Genomic DNA, 19,049 nt, shown 5'->3' with positions numbered 1-19,049 from the left:
AGTTTCTTTTTTTCACTCATTAAATAGTGTAAAGTGCACTTGCTGTGCTGCACTTATGTAAACAAAAACATTCTCTATTTCTGAAAAATATCTCTCTTTTTTGCCCATACAATGAAAGTCAGTGGGGTCTAATGTTATATGGACAAAAACAGTTGAAACAGTTTTCAAAATGTTAAGCAATAGAAAGTCATTTAGGTTTTGAATAAATAATGACTACAATTTTGGGTATATTATCCTTTTAATGATTTGAATAAACCTGAACTGAATATAAATACAAACTCAGAAACTACCAAAGAAAATGCAGATGTAGTTTAAAGTGGCATAAAGATTTATAAATCATGAAGTGGTTCATTAACATTTATATTTGCGACATTTTATTTCAGCTTTATTGCAATTAATGACTTTTTAAAATATATATTTGTACTCTTAGTTAACGATAACAACAGTGAAACCGACAAGTATAGGCATCTAGACTTGTTGAATGATGTGTGTGTGCGTGTGCGCCTTGTGAGTGTTTGTGATTTCTGGTTTGTCTGGTTTTTCTCTAAAGGAAGTGATAGCAAGTCTTTCAAAGATTGTGTTTACAGCAGAAAGACAAATCAGGTAAGCATTTGGACTAAATCATTATTTGTATTTATTTAATTTTATTCAATGCATAGCATACTATTTGTAATAAATGCCCTGACTTTTCTTTTATACAGTAGAGCAATTGTTTCTTTGCAGGGATGAAGTTGGTTGGAGTGGCTCTGATTTTTTGTGCACTTATAGATTTAACATCAGGTAATCATTCTCACCTTAAATAAAAAACAGACAGTGTTGACATTATAAAGACGCAGTGCTACCAAGTCTATATAATGTGGTTAATAAAACCACGTCTTAACATGTTGAGCTGTATAGTCACTAATCTCTTACGACCAGTTCAGACATGATTTTCTTTGTCTTAGAGCTGTATAATGTTGTGGGACCTGCTGCGCCTCTCTTCACTGTCACTGGTGAAGACGTGATCCTGCCCTGTTATATCAACCCCAACACCAGTGCTGTGGACATGAAAGTGGAATGGTTTAGACTTGACAAAGATGAAATAGTGCATCTCTATGAAAATCGTGAAAACAGAATCACGGAGCACAGTGAGTCCTACAGAGGGAGAACAGCACTGTTCCAAGATCTCCTACAGAATGGAAATGCATCACTCAAACTATCAACAGTCCAAGTCTCTGATGAAGGAGTTTACAAGTGTTTTATTGAGTCCAACTCCTGGTATGATGATATCACTGTTACTGTTAATGTCGGAGGTGAGCAGACTACTGAAATTATATTTTTTTTTTATGATTTTGATGACGTTTTATATTATTTTCATAAAAGTGATCTTTTTAGTGCTTGGATGTTCTTTGCAACAAATTCACACAAAAATTCAGGCAGAAATATGCTCTCAGATTTACAGTGCCTTTGAAATAAACGTAAAAGTTCACAAAATATACAAAAGTACAATATGAATTATTGTTATCCTTGATCTCTGCAGCTATAGGAACTCATCCACTGATCATTATAGAGGAGTTTGATCATTCAGGAGGGCTTCTTCTGCTGTGTGCATGTGAAGGCTGGAACCCTGAACCTGAGCTTCTGTGGCTGGACAGTGAAGGAAATGATTTAATTTCTGATACTAAAGAAGCGCATAAAGATGCAAAGGGCTTCAGCGTGAAACACAGGATCACTGTGCATAACAGTGAGACCAAGTATCACTGCAGAGTCAAACTGAAACATCATATGCTGCAAACGGAAATCAGTGTCTCAAGTAAGTATGATTTTGGTAGTTTATCATGTTGTAGAAAAAGGCTTCCCCTCTTTGCAAGAAATCACTCAAATCACTTTTGCCAGATGGCAAAGATAGACTTTATTGGTCCAGTCAACAAAGACGGGCACCAGCTGATCATCTAACAATCTCATTTGGAACTTTCATTCTTATACATTTACTTCCAACCCATTTAACCAATGAGCATTGGGTTATCTTCCATTTTTATTTCGCCTGCCACAGTTATTTAACCATAGCCTGGAAATCCAGACCTAAATCTAAAAGATTAATGGTCTGGTGTCGATCAGGAAAATCGGCCAGCTCGAGGGGCGGCACCAAGCATGCATTTGAAAATCTCACAGCACGCAATTGGATAACACTACGACCAATCACAACAATAAACCCCATACGCTTAGCTACCAGCGGAGCTAACTGGTAGATTAGACTCTTCCGGTCGGCAAAACAGCAAAAACGTCCTTCTTGCAAAGGAACGATTCCAGCGCCGTCTTCTGTTCCTCTTTTGGGAAAAGGCCAAGTCTAACTCGTTAATTGTAGCGGCCAAAGCCATTTCAAACCACTGCTATTTATCCATAGGCATCTTGACATGTTTACTGATGACTTCGACGTCCCAGCGCTGTCGTCATCTGTTTAGCTCGCCTCTGGCCCGCCTATATCAGATAACCCGATGTGATTGGTGCAGCTCAGATCGAGGGGCATATTTAATGAGCTCCATTGCTCGACACCAGAGTAACTCGCTGAGCAAATTCAACTTGTGCTCTCGCGAGAACTCTGGTTTACCAGGGTAATTTAACCATCCTTCTGGCTTCTCTTTAATAGTGGCGTGCCGCCAAGTGCTCTATTTTTTTTAAAAATCATTAAGAGACCATGTTAAAACCATATATCAAGAAAGTGTAGGCCTACATAACAGATAAATCCCAGAACTTGTACCATTCAGTGACTGGTGGAGGCTTCCCCACTCTTTACCATAAAGTTGAGGTATAAAACAGTAATCACAGAGACTCGTGGCTTACTGAGGCCTGTTTCATTAATGTAGTATCCAGACTATTCTGCAAACATCTTTTATATATTTATTAAAAAATATACTACAATCATTTTCATATTTTCAAGGTATTTTGATGCAGTCGTGATGATTCATAATGAATTATGATTTAATCACAGATTTGCACATTTATTGTTGCCTAAATGTTTTAGTGCAGAAAATTTACTGTTTGCCTTTGTTTGTTTGTCTGTATTAAACATAAAATATCTAGGCCTATCTATTGCTTACATGTCATGCTGTATGGTGGTTTTTGTTGCAGGTAAAATGTTTCAAGTTTGGAGAACATCAGTCATTTGGATCTCAATTACAGTTGTGTTCGGCATCATTACTACAGTTGCAATTGCTACTTTTGTTTACATAAGAAGAGGTGATATCTGTTTTTCATTGATTCATTTTATTGCAAAATAAGTCTTAATTTTGTAGTTGCATCTGAACGGAAAGAAATTGTTGTGCAATTATAATGATATAATTGTGATATAATTATTTATATTTTACAATTTCTTCAGTTCGCTATTTGAGGAGGATTCGAAAAGGTGAGAATGCATTTCAATCTTATGTGATTTGTGGAGTGATGATTTCTGTGTTCCACTAAATTCATTTTAAATACATTTAAAATTATTTCTGTTTTTAGAGATCTCAAAGAGAAGAAAATATGCTGGTGAGTAGAAACAAAAATAATTTGTCTTTTTAATCCGTGGTGATATGGCATCAGTATATTAGTGATGCATCAGCCCTCAATATGTCCGTAATGTATGTGATGTTAATATAAATATATAATAATTTTCTAATTTTTATTAGTGGATGTGACGCTGGATCCAGATACAGCTCATAAATCTCTCATCTTGTCTGACGATGGCAAACAAGTGCGACGTGGAGAAAAAAACCAGAATGTCCCAGACAACCCTGCGAGGTTTGATAAATGTGGTAATGTCCTGGGAAAGCAGGGATTCTCTTCTGGAAGGTTTTATTTTGACGTGCAGGTGAAGGGAAAAACTGATTGGGATTTAGGAGTTGCCAAAGAATCCATTAACAGAAAGGGGAAGATCACGCTGAGTCCTCAGAATGGATACTGGACAGTGCGGTTGAGAAATGGGAACCAGTATAGTGCCTGTGCTGGAACTTCTGTCTCTCTTTCGCTGAGAGTGAAGCCCCAGAAGGTGGGTGTGTTTGTGGATTATGAAGAGGGTCTGGTCTCATTTTATGATGTGGAGTCCATGTCTCATATCTACTCTTTCACTGATCAGTGGTTCACTGAGGAACTCTATCCATTCTTAAACCCATGTACAAACATTAAAAGCACATACTCAGCCCCAATGATCATCTCACCTGTCAATTTCAGCGAATGAATGAACTCACTAATAAGTAAATATAAATTAAAAACAGTTGTGTTTATTAGATTGTATTAAATATGCTTCCTAATCAACATATTTGATCATTATTGGTCAACTTTCTTTACATTTACATTTGGCAAACACTTTTATCCAAAGCAACTTATTGCATTCAAGGTATACATGGGAATCAAACCCATGACCTCGATTTGACTAAAGAATAGAGAAGTACATTCATAATATTGAGTTTGTACATTTCCAACTAGACTGTGTTTTTTTTTATTTGTGAAAGACACAGTGAGTTAAGATTGTGGATAAGTTCCCCAGCATTTAACCTGCTAATGTCACGCAGTTTGAGAATGACTTTGAGAATTTGTTTGACTCTTTTTTAAAAAAAGGTTCCGAAAGGTTTTCATTAGAACCAGTTTTGGTTCCACATAGAACCTTTCACAGAACAGTTCTTAAAAGCAAATTTTTTCTTTGTGTGAAACACTTTTTAATAATCTGAAGAACCTTTTTTCCACTATAAAGAACATTCTGTGCAGTGGAAAGGTTCCGTGGATGTTTAAGGTCCTTCGCAGAACTAAAGATGCCAAAAAATAACCTTTATTGGTGGTGAATTGGGGTTGCTGAGGAAGTGTGAATTGAAAGAGTAACTGCCCTTAGCTTTTCAAGCAATAATGAATTTATTTTAACATCACTTACATCACTTTAACATCACATTGATTTGATCACACGAGAGGTAAGAGCTGCTGATCTTCTTGTTTCACTTCACATATTCAGAACATTTTGTTACAAATGTAATAAGATCTCTCTCTCTCTGTCTTCACTATGAGTCTGTAAGTTAAAACCATCTAAGACTCTTTATATACACAGAAACTGACCTTTGGATTCGGTTTGCAGTATTTTCATGGTGCATGTTAATATATTACTAATGAAATTATATTTGCCAGGATAAAGAGATGTTTATCATGGTTCATTTGTGACCTTTATTCTTTTACTACTTGGACAACTCATTAACTGATATAGCCAAATTTGTATCATCCTCCTTTTTTGTTCCATGGGGAATCATGACTCATGTCTGACTTTATTTTTATCAAGGTTAAATGAACAAATGTAAAACGTATATTAATTCTAAAAATGTACTTGACTACAACGGTTTTTATTATCATCTTCAGATCAAGTTTTCAGCAATAATCATTATTGTAGTACTTTGATGTACTTTGATGTACAACAAATACATCAAAAGAAACAAAAGTGACATGCATGTAAAGTTTGACAACAAATATCACACACAATTGTTAAAATTCTCTTCCCCTGTGCCTATGAAGAATCGTCAGTTGACTTTACACAGTAACATATTGTCTAATTATATGCATGACAGAAATACCTCAGAATATGTTTGAATATATCATCTTAAGAAAGAGATTCTTCATCCAGAAGATGGATGATGAGGAGTCCAGGATCCAAAAAAAAAAAAAAAAAAAACGTTATTTATCATTGTTTATTGCAGTTGGAATAGACTCATCTCCTCCCTAATCACTTAGAACTTAAGCATTTGGGTACGTTGATGGCATTTGGGAACTATGATTTAGTATGCATTTACATAAGAACAAAATTACAAACTTGCTTTAAAATAAGATTAAATGAGTGCTTAAATAAGCTTTAAAACAAATGATTTTACAAGTAACAAAAAAACAGGTTACTGCATGAAAGCTTTTATTTAATTAAAAATATCATTCCTAATATATAAACAAAATACTTAACAAGAATAGAAAATAAAAATGATCCTTTTGCCATTTTCATCTCTCATTATTGTTTGATCACACAGAGTATTTCTGTATATGAACTGCCATCTGCAACATATCGGTCATTTTGTCTCATGTTTCTTTTGGTTTGTAAAGTTGTGTTTTCCCAGGCGAAAAAGGGGCAAAGTCTGTCGTTCATATTTGTTTTGAGCTGACACAGTAAAAAACCTTTGGTTGGTTTGTTTCTGCTGTAAAAGGTTAGCAGCTGTGAAGTATAGTCCCAGGTCGCTTCTATCTTCCATGGACTGTTGGCCGGGAATTCATGTGGTATTTCAGATCCAAACCTAACCCTGTTGTGATGTTGTAATGTGTGTGTGATCTTACGCTCTTCTGTGATATAATGCTCTTTTCTTCATATGTGTTTTAAAAAAAAAAAGAGATTATTTTTTATTTTCTTTAATCCGTATACCTCTGAATAATAACTGCTATTGGCTAAGGTGTCACAAAGACCAATGTTCCAGTCAAAATGTTCAGAGAGTTGGAAGAACCAGCTGTCCGTTTCAAGATGTTGCAGGCAGCGAACAATGTGATGATCGGCCAGTTTCGTGGCAGAGGAGTTGAAGCACAGTGTTTTAAGATCTTTAGACAGAGTCATCCCAGGCCCTTGAGTCAGAGGGTCAAAGGTCAGCTCCGAGACCACGTTTGCTTATCATTCTGTGCAAATGGGTGATATTCAGGGTCAGCAAAAGCAAGAAACTTTTCCTGGAGTTTATCCTCCTGCTTCTTAATAATTTGTCCAGTCTTTTTGTGCGATCGGGTTTTGACTCCGAGCCCAGTTTCAGATCCACTACGCGAGCGTCCATCATAGCTTTCTGTACACTGGCAAATTTGTGCAAGAAGCTGAAATGATCCCTTTCCTTCAGAGCTGAACTGATTGCTTGCTGGGCTTTCTGAAGTGTCCCCAGTCTGGCTGATACTGAGGTCTCTAAACTTGTAAAGACCAGATCCTTCAGGGCTGATCCGGTCTTCATGAGCTGACTAACACAGTCCTCCAGAGTCTGCATTTGGTCTACATGCCACATTTCCAGCTTCTTTGCCTGGTTCTGCCTCTGAGTGTCTCTAACTCTTTTTTCAGTTGGTCCACCAGCTCCAGATAGGCAGTCTGTAGCGTCTTCATGTTATGCAGACGATGTCCTTCCTCGATGGCACAAGACACGCACACCAATACACGATCATCCAGGCAGTAGTATTCCACTAGCTTGCCGTGAGCTGAGCGTTTGCTGGCCATTTGACTAGAGGAACCTGATTCTACAGGGTTAGTCAGCGGATGGGTTTGCAGCAGCACTGGAGTGGTCAGGTGGGTCTGTAGGTGCTGAGCACACAGAGATTTCACACTTCAAGCAGGTCTTCAGTGCCGGAGTTTTAACCTCCACACATAAATCACAGCTCACAAATAAGGGTTTCTTTGGAACTTCATGCGTGGCCGACATACTTGCTGCTGATCTTTTCGTTTTCACTTCAAATATTCAGAAGGTCACTCTCTGTATTCACTATATGAGTCTGTAAGTTAAAACCCTAAGACTCTCTTTATATACACAGAAACTGACCTTTGGTTTCTATTTACAGTATTTTTATGGTGCATGTTAATATTATTACTAATGAAATTATATTTAGGATACAGAGATGTTTATGATGGTTCGTGTGACCTTTATTCTTTTACTATGTGGACAACACATTTACGGATACGTTTTCTGCGATAATCATTATTGATTTGCTAAACCAGTACAAATTGAATGACAAGATTTATTTTTGAAATCTTACAGATGTTTTTTCAAGTGTTTCAAGATCAAATTGAGACAATTTACCTTTCCAGTAAATTGAAAGCCTTTCACTGAATTAGAAGAAAACTGTATAAGACTGAATCAGTATCAATAAATGATATCTTAAAGGTATAGCGGAGGATGTTTTACTTCCTGGTGGGTAACCTATACTATTGGTCCTCCTAATTGTCAATCATTCTGGTGAATCAATCAAACTTTTCAAAAAGTGGAGAGGGCGGGTCTTATCTAAAATTTGGAAAGATCCTCCGCTATACCTTTAATTAACATTCTTAGTATATAAGTTCAGAGTCAGACACACTAGTAAAATTGAATGAAATAAATAATTTCATCATTTATTAGATCAAAATACATGCCAATTCCGTAACAAAGCACATAAATTTCTGAATAAAAAAAGAGAACGAATTTTTTTTTTTTTTTTTTTGACTTGTCATTTCTACTTCTCAAAAGTAATGTCAAGTGAAGTCCATGTACAATCACATTGACACACACACACACACATCTTTTTGTTTATGGCTTTTATATCAAGCAAATTATAAATGCTAGACTAATATCTAATCCTAAAGAAACCATTGTTAAAATGTATTTGTTAACAGTGTTTGTAAATGAGGACATCCCTGAAAGGTTTTGTCTTATGATTAAACATGACCTGTTCTTGTTTTTTTTTACCTATTTTATTATATTTGTATGTGTGCAAATGTGTGTATATATAGGCTATATACTGTTACTAATGTTTTGAAAATGTAAAGCTATTTTACCATCTCAATAAAACTTCTTGAATCAGAAAAGAGAAAGTCAATGAACTTTTATTTTGAAGCCGCTCTGGCTTCACACTCGGAGGATGCGACAAACCAAACCTATGACAGCTTTCTGGACAACTGTGCGACCCATAGGCGAGTGCATTTGGCTCGGAGTGGCACCCGTAATTGCCTTATTTCTTAAGTAACTACATCTAATGAAGGATAGAAAAACAATAAAGAAACCAGTTTGCATCCGAGCTGGCTATTTTTACTTTTTTATGCTTCTGTGTGAAGCCAACAAGACAAGCTCTTGTGCTAGCTCGCTGGCTAGCCAGCCTTTGTTCCATACTCTGACCAGTGTGGCCATAAATTCGGATTCAGCATTCAACTCTTGCATGTGGACTCCGTATACATATATTTTATTCAAATGAAACTCGTTGCATCCTTTGGAGTATTGCGCACCGACTTTGTTGTGGGAGAAATTTAGCTACCTGATCTCTGTGTTAGCTTGTATGAATTGCGTCTTGGCTAGGTCGTGCATAGGTTGCCATGGAGCAGTGCGCAGCTCCGCAGCTCGAGAGCGCAAGCACGCACTCCTCACCACCAGACCCAGCGGAGAACCCTGGAGGAGATGCTGGGGAGACGGTTAAGGATGCATACGAGTGTCGGATTTGTGGTTATAAAGCGCAAGATGTTAAATGTCTCAGTCAGCACCTGCACGCCGCTCACCCTGTGACCAGCCTTTCTGACTCGGTGAGGAACGAGAGATGTGGAGCGCTCGAGGAGGAGCGAGTGGGTGACCTGGGAAAAAGCTTTGTCAAGGATAAAGTAAGTAAATGTTTGTTTTAATATCAATAGTTATTGACGTGCTTGAGTTTTTGTTCGATGTGTGGTCCACTTAAGATTCTGTAAATAGAGTATTTGTTTAAATGTAAATAATTTATCCTATTACGGGTTAATATGCAGAGAGCTTTTACGCTATTTCTAGTGTAAAGTGTAAAAACTATTGTTTGGGGCGGGGCTAACTCTTTGACAAACCAGTGGTAGAGGGAGAGTGTTGGGAGGGGGACTTATTTGAAAACATGTATAATTGCATTTCCGGCGGTTGCATTTGTTGGTTGCATACAGTCACTGAGGATGTATCAGAAAAGCAACCACTATAAAACAGACTCTTATACCTAGTGAGGTGTAAATTACTGTAAATATTGTAAAATAGCCTCAATGATGTATGCAGCCAACAAATGTGACCTCTAAAGGACACTGGACAAGCTGCATACACATTCAGAGGCTGCATCCTTCGAAGGCCGATTGCGTCAGGCGGCATGACGAAGGCTGTCCCAATTTGAAGGCTCCTCCAAATGCGTCCTCAGTTTCCCTTGAAATTAAGGATACAACAGATGGATCCTTCGCAGCCTTGCCTACCCCAGAATTCATTGCGCGCCAGTGACGACATTAATTATTTCTAGAGAAATTGCCGGACTATACTTTTGAAAGTAAGCATTAGGTTTCAGCTCACTCAAATATCAAATAATACAAATGTAACTACAAAAAAAACTTTAAGCAGTTAAAATGTTGACTTATCTTACTATCTTACTAATATGCAATTATATATAGTTTATGTACCCTTAATATATAGCTTACAGAAAAAAACCATGGTGGACATATTTAGACAGATAGTGAACCCTGTTTTGTTTTCAGACAGTTTAATATAACTTTAAAAAAAGTCCAATACAAACGTTACTGCCACTCGTCACAGTTGCTAGGCGACAAGAACAATCCTACATAGGCTAGACTGTCACGTATAACAACGCTCGGTGCGACCTTCGCTACCTTCGAAGAATGCAGCCTCTGAATTGGGACACAGCCAATAGGTTAAAGTCGAAATAAAATCAAAATCGCCAATTTTTATTGTTTATGGAATATCACAGTGCCCTAGGAATCTAATTACTGTGATGTCATGTGAGTGACAGTTTGCTGGAGGGGAAGCATTATTGTCCAGCCCTCGCATTAGTGCACATTTCATCAGAGAAGAGATATCATTGCGAGGGGGAGGAAAAGTTAATATTAAAGAGTACGAGGGCTTATGAATTAAAAAAAAAAGATTGATGTGCATGGGTAAATAATTTATAATAAACACTGCAGTATTCCACTAAAAAATTATAATTGTCAATATTGATTTCATGTTGACTTTAACTGCAGTGATTGCCTTTTATGGCATTTTAACCTTATTGGAGAAATTTGTGAATTATGAATTTTTCACCTGATGCATTTTGTATTCATATTTCTTGATCTCACTCTTTTCAGCCAGTCACCACTGAGGGATCTGAATCTACTTCACTTCAGACTCCCGAAGACTCAAATGAGACGACATCCTCCATGGAGGCAAAAGAACAAGAGAAGATGGACGTCTCGCCTGCTTCTGAAGAAACACAGAGCTCATCCCCCGAATTACCTCAGGAGAAGTCACCCTGCTCTTCAGGGACTAAGAAGTCCTGCCAAAAGAAGCAAACAGCCTCCTCTGGCACATCAACACACAACCAGGCTAACCTAGTCTGTCTACCATTGGTATCCGAGGGGTTAAAGCTCATCTGGGTGCGCTCGGAGCAGGTCCACGAGCTGGATGCCGTGTCAGAACTCGTGGAAGCGTTTAATGAGTTCCCATACCCCACATCACAGGAGGCGAGCGCTCTAGCTCGAAAGTGTGAATTACCACCGGAGAGAGTTAAAGCGTGGTTCATGATGCAACGGGTACGTTACGGAATTAGCTGGGCTGATGACGACATCCAAGAAACGCGACGCAAGCTGTGGCGAATTCAGAAAAAAGCTGTCGCCGAGGAGTGTGTGGAGATCAACGACGAGGATGATTGTTTAGGACGTGATGAAACTCAACATGATTTTATACCGCCACCTGCAGCAGATGCCCATGTAGATCAGAGAGACCACACGCCTAAACCCAGCCGTACTGTTCCTCAACACATCATCAGTGACCAAAACCGCTTGCATTTTAGCCAGAATAATGCTTCCCAATCCAATAACGGTGTGCAGCAGTTGCTCAGTTCTAATGTCGTGTACAAAAACGGTCTTGGACCTGCATCCCAAGTTCCTCAAGTTAATCCCCACTTCCAAAGTGATAATAGAAATGTACCGCCTAATAATACCGGAGTCCAGCTGCTCGATGCCTATGGACGTTCACCGTTCGTGATTATGAACGATCAACAGACCGCGATGCCATACCCCGAACTCCCCGAGCTTTCACAGTCTCTACACTGCTTGCCAGGGAAAAAATCTAAAGCACAGCTGATGGCCCTGCGCCGTAGTTTTGTACAGAAGTCTTGGCCCTCTGACGGCGAGGTTCAGCGGCTCCAGAAAATGACTGGACTTAATCGACGTGAAATCCGCAAATGGTTCGCTGACAGTCGCTACCAGCTTCGCAAGAACGGCCGGGCATGGCTTGCCAAGCTCGCGGGGCGCAATCGGTCAATGCAGCTCCCCAAACAGAACTCTCAGAACGAGCTGGAGAACGATGCTCTTCCTGGTGCTGATTTTTATGACAACGACGAGGCTGACGACGCAGCGGCGGGGTTTGAGGTTGATGTGGATGTGGCTGACGATGAGGAACCACTCAACCAATCAAATGAGACCAAGGAGGAAGTAAGTGACGAAGGTGAATTTGATGACAGCAACGCTTCCGTACAGCAGTACTCTGCGGATATCTCCCCTTCTCCTTCTCCTTCTCCGTCTCCGTCATTCCTCCGCGGCCGGGTAGAACCGAACGTGCGACTTCGTAAGAAGACGAGGGAGCAGTTGGAAATTTTGCGGCAGAACTTCCTTCGCTGCCAGTGGCCCACAAGCGACGACTACTTGATTCTCCAGCAGAAGACAGGCCTGACAAGGACAGAGATCATCCAGTGGTACGGAGACACGCGTTACCATGTCAAACACAATCAGATGCGCTGGATGACCTCACAGGAGAGGGAACGCATCATCGCTGTCATAATGCAACAACAGAAAAGGGGCGGGAAGTATTCACGGGGAAGAGTCTCGTTTGAGAACATGGGCTCTGGGTTGAGTTTGGGTCATTCTACTGTAGTCAACGGAGGTGGAGCGGGCGAAGCAACAAACTGGAATGAACTTTTTAGAGGAGGAACCCCAGTTTTGCCTGAGGGTGAACTCTGACCTCGGCAGCAAAGTCAGTTTGCAATGGCATTTGTAGCTGTGCAGATAGGTGGAAACTGAATTCCACATCACTGCCAAAGATGTTACACAAATACTTTTTTTCTCTTAACCTATCTGGATATTTCTATCCCAATTTAATGCTATGACCAGGGCCTTGTAGAACCTCTCTCACAACATTGTTATGCAATATGTATCTCCAAACCTAAGCATCTTACTTGAATCAAAAGTATTTAGTATTAGAATATGTACTTTAAAGTAATCGAAACAAAACTGTGTATGGCAAGGCACTGAATTTATAGTACAATGTATTTTGTTTGGTAGCTTGTTTTATCAGAGGTCTAATGAATTCTCGGTGTGACTCAACAGAGCGAATGCATGCATGTTGCCATTTTCATGTTTAAGTTGCACTTCGTGCTTAGATATGTAGATGTTTGCCTTTACAAAGGTCAATTGTATTTAAGGTTATTAGCAGCATAACTGAAATCTTTTAGCTCCACACGTGTGCTACACAGATATGTTTCTTTGACGGAAACATTGTTCTGACATAATACTACATAATTTATGTGCTTGTTTTTTCTTTTCTTTTTCCTTTTTTTTAAATCATAATGTTTGTGATCCTTTTTTTTTTGTTGAAAACGAATTAAAATCTTGAGTAGTATCTTTTTGAAGTTGATTAGTCTATGCATTAACTAAGCTGATTAGAAAGACTGTCTTTTTTTGTGCTGAAGCTTTTTGTACCAGTTTGGTTTTACTTAATAAATTGATCTTAAAAACATGTTTATTTTCTAAACATTCACCATTACAACAATTTTGTATTTACATTTTTACATTTATTCATTTAGCTGACACTTCTATCCAAAGCGACTATACTGTAAAAGGTGATCAGTTGACTTAGCTTTAAAAAAGTGAGGAAACCCGCTGCCTTAAAATTATAAAGTAATAAACTTCATGCCTATTTGAGAGAATTAAGTTAAGTTTATTCATTTAATTGTTTTAAGGCAATGGGTTTCCTCACCTTTTTTTTTTTTAAGTTAAGTCAATTGATCACTTTTTTCAGTGTATCAAATGGAGAAGATAAAATTATAATACAGTGGTCTATCATGTAAACATATTGAATGGTACAATTGAAATGAACATGTATAAAGAGAGTCAAACACACAGAATAAGTAACACTGGGTAGTCCTAGACTAAAAATTAAATAAAAATACTCCTAAAAGGCATAGAAACCTAGGTTTTCATAGAAACCTAAGCATTTTCCTGGAGCAACTTTTTCCATGAATTGTCCATAAAACCAGCAAGGTATAAATGGTAACTTTACAATTTACAATAAAGTTCATTAACATTAGTTAATGCATTAGGTATCATTTAACAATGATAAGCAATTTTTACAGCATTTATTAATCTAGGTGAATGTTAATTTATAAATATACTGTATATAATATAGTACTAATGTATTAGCATATTTTACTATTCAAATAAATGCTGATCTTTTGAAATTTCTATTCATCAAAGAATCCTGGAAAAATTAATCATGATTTCCACAAAAACATTAACCAGTACAATTTTTTCCAACATAAGTAGGAACAATAATGTTAAGTGTTATTTGAGCAGCGAATCAGCATATTACCGTATTTTTCGGACTATAAGTCGCTCCGGAGTATAAGTCGCATCAGTCAAAAAATGCCTCATGAAGTGAAAAAAAACATATATAAGTCGCACTGGACTATAAGTCGCATTTATTTAGAAATTTATTTCACAAAATCCAAGACCAAGAACAGACATTTAATCAGGAAAGGCAAGTTATTCAACTACACAGTAGCACACAGAACAACAGGCTGAATAGGTGTCCAGTATGTTAACGTAACACATTAACGCCCGTTTCACACATACTCCGTTTGTAGTGCGTATATTTTTCCGTACCCTTGTTAACAGGTCAGAGCTTTCACAATGCACGCGGTTGCAGTCCGTCGATCCGTTCCAGGTGCGGTGCGTATACAGCAGTGCAGAGATCGTTTCCGCACCGAGTCTATTTCTGCTGTGCTGCACGCGCTGAATTAAAGTGACAGCACACGGTTTGTGGTCAAAATGAATACAGATTGACCAGATTGACATGAAAATGTAGTAATTTCATCATAAATGCATTTAATTAAATACTAGCCTACTATTTTTCACAGTCATCTTTTTACTTAAAGCGTTGGTAAATCAAGGAAAACTACAATTTACTTCAACAAGGCGACATAATGAACAACACTCGTCTCATTCGTGGAGGTGGAAAAACAAGTTATTTGTGACATGCAAGATTTATTGTATAAAGATTTAAATTATGCAAAAGAAAGGGTATGAGTCTGCTGTTTTTGTCAATTTTAAGTTTTAATTTAAAATGTATGCGATTTTAATATAAGTGCATGGTTAAATATTTTACCACTTGCTTGAGCAACTTAATATATAATTATATAGAAGTAATGCATTGAATAATAGTTTGTTTAAATTGTGTTTAAACGTGAATACGTCTATTAAAGAGTATACGTATAAAGAGAATCGCAATGCTGACAAAAAACTTTTTCTTTTTTTAAAATAAAATTTGCTGATAACTTCTGGATTTGAAATACAATGTGTTTGGGGTTACAGCCGTGGGTCAGTTACGCACTGCAAACGCAGCTTATGTGAAAGCACTTTAGCGCGTGCTGCTCCTGCACAGCATATGCACCGCAACACGCACTGCACACGTTATTCAGCTACACAATAGCATAAAGAACAAATATCTGGGAGGCTGAATAAGCTAAATTAACATAAGCCAGCGAGTCCAACAAGCAAGTTACCAGTAAACAAGTTCACCAAGCTCCCGCGATCTCATTCCTCATCATTTTCTTCATCATCCGTGTCGCTTCTGAACAACTCCGCCAACTAGAGAGCCCCCTCGCGGCTGTAGACGGTAATGTTTTCTCTTGGTTCATCTCAGTCTGAATTAATTTTGATATATAAGTCGCACCTGACTATAAGTCGCAGGACCAGCCAAACTATGAAAAAAAGTGCGACTTATAGTCCGGAAAATACGGTAGAATGATTTCTGAAGGATCATGTGACGCTGAAGATTCATGTCAAATGAATGTTACATTTTAAAATGTATTCAAATAAAAACAGTTACTTTAAATTGTAATCATATTTCAAAATATTAATGTTTTAGTGTGTTTTGATCAAATAAATCCAGTCTTGGTAAGCATAAGAGATTTCCTATCAAAAACATTAAAAAAATATTACCAACCCCAAACTTTTGAACCCTAGTATAGAAAAGAACATTTAAGTAGATTAATAAATGTTGTAAAATTGTTGTTCATCCATATTACCTAATGCATTAATGTTAAATTGAACCTTAAAGGAACACTCCACCGTTTTTTGAAATAGGGCTTATTCACCTTCTTTCCTACATTTAGATAGGTGGGCAAATGCATTTTTGTCTCAGTGCATGCATTGTTTTAGTTTGACAGGGTCGGCGCTAGCTTAGCTTAGCATAATGAATGGAATCCTTTGTTGCCAGCTAGCATGTCCTGAGTAAAAGTGATATAAAAAATTTAAAAAACCCACCTAATTACTTCTTGTGGCCTGCGTATTCACAACAAGTACAAATAGCGATGCAGATTAACACTAGACGATTTCCTATGCAGATATTGACTTGGGACTATATTAGGGGGAAGCACAGGTGAAGCACTGCTACTTGGGTGCAGAGATATCACGCCCAAGTAGCAGTGCTTCGCCTGTGCTTCCCCCTAATATAGTCCTTAATATATAAGTCAATATCTGCCTAGGAAATCGCCTAGTGTTAATCTGCATCGCTATTTGTACTTGTTGTGAATACGCAGGCCACAAGAAGTAATTAGGTGGGTTTTTAAATTTTTTTATATCACTTTTACTCAGGACATGCTAGCTGGCAACAAAGGATTCCATTCATTGTGCTAAGCTAAGCTAGCGCCGACCCTGTCAAACTAAAACAATGCATGCACTGAGACAAAAATGCATTTGCCCACCTATCTAAATGTAGGAAAGAAGGTGAATAAGCCCTATTTCAAAAAACGGTGGAGTGTTCCTTTAATGTTACCATAGAAATCTATAGGAAACACCTCAATGTCTCTCCCTCAGTTACATTCTTTGTGATATCGGATTCAAGTCTTAAAATATAGATTTCTCCAGTTATTCCCAGTACTCGATAGGCTGGGTACGTTGGGCTTGAAGAAGATCCGCCCCTTGGATAATGCGGCGAATTACAGCAGCCGATGAGATCAGCAAGTGTCCAGCAGCATTGAGGAGACTGGACATGACTCTGAGCGCCTCCCTGAGACACAACAAATGGGTTGAATACAATTCATTGACTTAATTGATAAAGATTATTTTGTCCAAATAACTAGTAAAACAAACTCTTAAAATGCTTAGAGTTTCCATCTGTAATCTATATTGCTGTATTAAGAGGGGAACCCTGCTTACCTCAGGACTTTTTTTGGTCCCAAGCATTGAAAATCTGCACTGACAGAGTAGAGCCCTTGGAATGTGGCTTTCACATTCAGTGAGCCGAATACATCTTTGGGGTGCGTACGGTAAAGGTCAAAGGTGATCTGAGCGATGTCTTTTCCTGTCCGTGGCTTATTATCACCTGGTTTGTTGCTACCCCTTTGAAGTAACTAGGAGGGAGGAAGTTAGTGAAAAGATAAGGCACCGAACAATACAAATAATATACTAATAAGTGAATGAATCTTAAGAACGTCATTAATATTTTGCTTCTTGATTTGAAGTGTGATACTGATAAGAATAAATGTGATGCATATTACCACCTTTCTAATATTGATAAAGTGAAACACCTTAAAGCAACTAATAATTCCAGATGAAATCAAAAAATGGTTTCTGCTTGACATAAACACACATACATACAGGATGAGGTTTCCAGATCTCTCCAGGGTTCAGGGCCATGAAAACGGTGTTGTCCGGCAGGGCTATGAGGAACTCATCGGAGTCAACCTCTGTCCCATCTTCCTCACACACCAAAGTCACCTCAGACGATACCAAGAGAGCCTGAGCTGCCTGAGGTAAGAATCACAGCATAAAAATGTCCCACAGCATGATCAAATATGTAAAAACTTTCAGTTTAACTAAAATTGGGTTTTTCTTTTCATACCTTTTCTTGGAGCTCCTCTATGGTTCCTGCAGTGATTCCTTTTTTGACCTCTCTGTTCCAGGAACACACTCTGAACGGACGCTGAGGGGGCGACCAAACCCGCCGAGACACTGACCTGAAAGAAAGAGAGATTGGAGACTACTTTCGAAAACATTAAAACAAATCTGCACTAGTTCATATGACTGATGTACTTCAAGCCTTCTGAAGCCATATACGATAGCTTTGTGTGAGAAACAGAATGGAATTAATTTGATATTCACTGACAATCTGGACATCCTCCTTAGCTGTTCTTGGCATTTTTAATGAGAGAATTAGTGATGCCTGATTTGTGAACAGTTTGTTCTTTTTACTTGATCATTGAATCATCTCCTGTCTAAATCATTATGATCTGGTTCTCAAGTTCAACTGACTCACTGATCTGATAACAGCTCACTTGAACGGGAAGATTATAACTAAAATATCATTTTAAGACTTAAGACTTCGGTCTGTTTATATCACAAAGCTATCCAATGTCTTGCCTATTTTTGTGTGTGTGTGTGTGTGTGTTTTTGTGTCCTTTCTTAAGTTTGAAACCTTTAGAACTACAGTCCGCATTCTTTAGAACATGGAGAAGAGCAACCAAAAAGCCACAGAGGTTTGGAACAACATGAGGATGTGTAAAAATAAGATTTTTAATAAGATTTTTTTCCTTTTAATAATCAATGTCTCCTTTAAAAGTGGGACAAGCACAGACACATGGCCGTAATCAGACTCTCTCTTATCTAAAGAGCTGTTAATGGAATAAAACAAATGCGCTGTGAAACCAACAGTTAAAGTCCAATGTTTCAAGACTTACAGACAAACAATGATATAACTTTTTAAACAAAAAAATTTAAATATATGTATTTTTTTATCTATTTACTATCACCTTTGGTCAAATACTTTGGCCTATATATGTACATTTGGCAGCTTTTTAAAGCATATACTTTTAAAGATATAAATAACAGAATTTATTGTCAACAAATAACAATAAACTTACCTGAACAGGGAGGACGTTGTTTCCATCATGCTCTGTGGACGAGGTCCTCTGTCTATTCGCTCAATTTCGGTTGTTTACAGTCCCTTCTGCCTCTCTGTTTGAAGTAAACTGGTCATACTGAGTCACAGCTGGTGATGAATATCTTTTTGAGAATAATGTGTACTGTGATTCTAGCCAAGTGGACTTTGACT

General features: G+C 38.0%; 3 protein-coding genes across 4 annotated transcripts; 2 read left to right on the top strand and 1 right to left on the bottom strand.

The window, feature by feature from the left end:
• Positions 1–510: 510 nt before the first annotated feature.
• Positions 511–6,928, top strand: LOC309487173 (butyrophilin subfamily 1 member A1-like). 2 transcript variants are annotated; one of them, XM_082154730.1, is made up of 8 exons: positions 511–603; positions 724–780; positions 945–1,292; positions 1,520–1,792; positions 3,109–3,216; positions 3,356–3,382; positions 3,481–3,507; positions 3,648–6,928. In XM_082154730.1, the coding sequence occupies exons 2-8, from the start codon at positions 726–728 to the stop codon at positions 4,193–4,195; spliced, it is 1,386 nt and encodes a 461-aa protein (XP_082010856.1). In that variant the 5' UTR covers positions 511–603; positions 724–725; the 3' UTR covers positions 4,196–6,928. The 2 variants fall into 2 exon arrangements, with proteins under 2 accessions (XP_082010856.1, XP_082010855.1); XM_082154729.1 differs by having other exon boundaries at positions 543–603; positions 702–780.
• A 1,657-nt stretch (positions 6,929–8,585) lies between these two features.
• Positions 8,586–13,884, top strand: homezb (homeobox and leucine zipper encoding b). Its single transcript, XM_082154423.1, has 2 exons — positions 8,586–9,331; positions 10,808–13,884. The coding sequence occupies exons 1-2, from the start codon at positions 9,053–9,055 to the stop codon at positions 12,677–12,679; spliced, it is 2,151 nt and encodes a 716-aa protein (XP_082010549.1). The 5' UTR covers positions 8,586–9,052; the 3' UTR covers positions 12,680–13,884.
• Positions 13,885–16,768: 2,884 nt separating this feature from the next.
• cideb (cell death inducing DFFA like effector b) lies at positions 16,769–19,010 on the bottom strand. Its single transcript, XM_082155109.1, has 5 exons — positions 18,859–19,010; positions 17,841–17,955; positions 17,597–17,746; positions 17,156–17,349; positions 16,769–17,006 (listed from the first exon to the last, which is right to left on the bottom strand). The coding sequence occupies exons 1-5, from the start codon at positions 18,885–18,887 to the stop codon at positions 16,865–16,867; spliced, it is 630 nt and encodes a 209-aa protein (XP_082011235.1). The 5' UTR covers positions 18,888–19,010; the 3' UTR covers positions 16,769–16,864.
• Positions 19,011–19,049: the final 39 nt, after the last annotated feature.

Source organism: Leuciscus leuciscus, assembly GCF_965113295.1.
Source record: "Leuciscus leuciscus genome assembly, chromosome: 2".
Lineage (NCBI taxonomy): Eukaryota > Metazoa > Chordata > Actinopteri > Cypriniformes > Leuciscidae > Leuciscus > Leuciscus leuciscus.
The sequence above is the reverse complement of the archived record's forward strand: the minus strand, read 5'-3'. Positions and strand labels throughout refer to the sequence as shown.

Excerpts from the sequence above, each read along its gene's own strand:
- LOC309487173 (XM_082154730.1), top strand. The coding sequence starts at position 726 with ATGAAGTTGGTTGGAGTGGCTCTGATTTTTTGTGCACTTATAGATTTA. Across the intron at positions 3,383-3,480 it reads TTTGAGGAGGATTCGAAAAG|AGATCTCAAAGAGAAGAAAA; the intron begins GTGAGAATGCAT and ends TTCTGTTTTTAG. Across the intron at positions 3,508-3,647 it reads AAAGAGAAGAAAATATGCTG|TGGATGTGACGCTGGATCCA; the intron begins GTGAGTAGAAAC and ends AATTTTTATTAG.
- homezb (XM_082154423.1), top strand. The coding sequence starts at position 9,053 with ATGGAGCAGTGCGCAGCTCCGCAGCTCGAGAGCGCAAGCACGCACTCC. Across the intron at positions 9,332-10,807 it reads AAAGCTTTGTCAAGGATAAA|CCAGTCACCACTGAGGGATC; the intron begins GTAAGTAAATGT and ends CACTCTTTTCAG.
- cideb (XM_082155109.1), bottom strand. The coding sequence starts at position 18,887 with ATGATGGAAACAACGTCCTCCCTGTTCAG. Across the intron at positions 17,747-17,840 it reads TAGAGGAGCTCCAAGAAAAG|GCAGCTCAGGCTCTCTTGGT; the intron begins GTATGAAAAGAA and ends TTCTTACCTCAG. Across the intron at positions 17,007-17,155 it reads GGACCAAAAAAAGTCCTGAG|GGAGGCGCTCAGAGTCATGT; the intron begins GTAAGCAGGGTT and ends GTTGTGTCTCAG.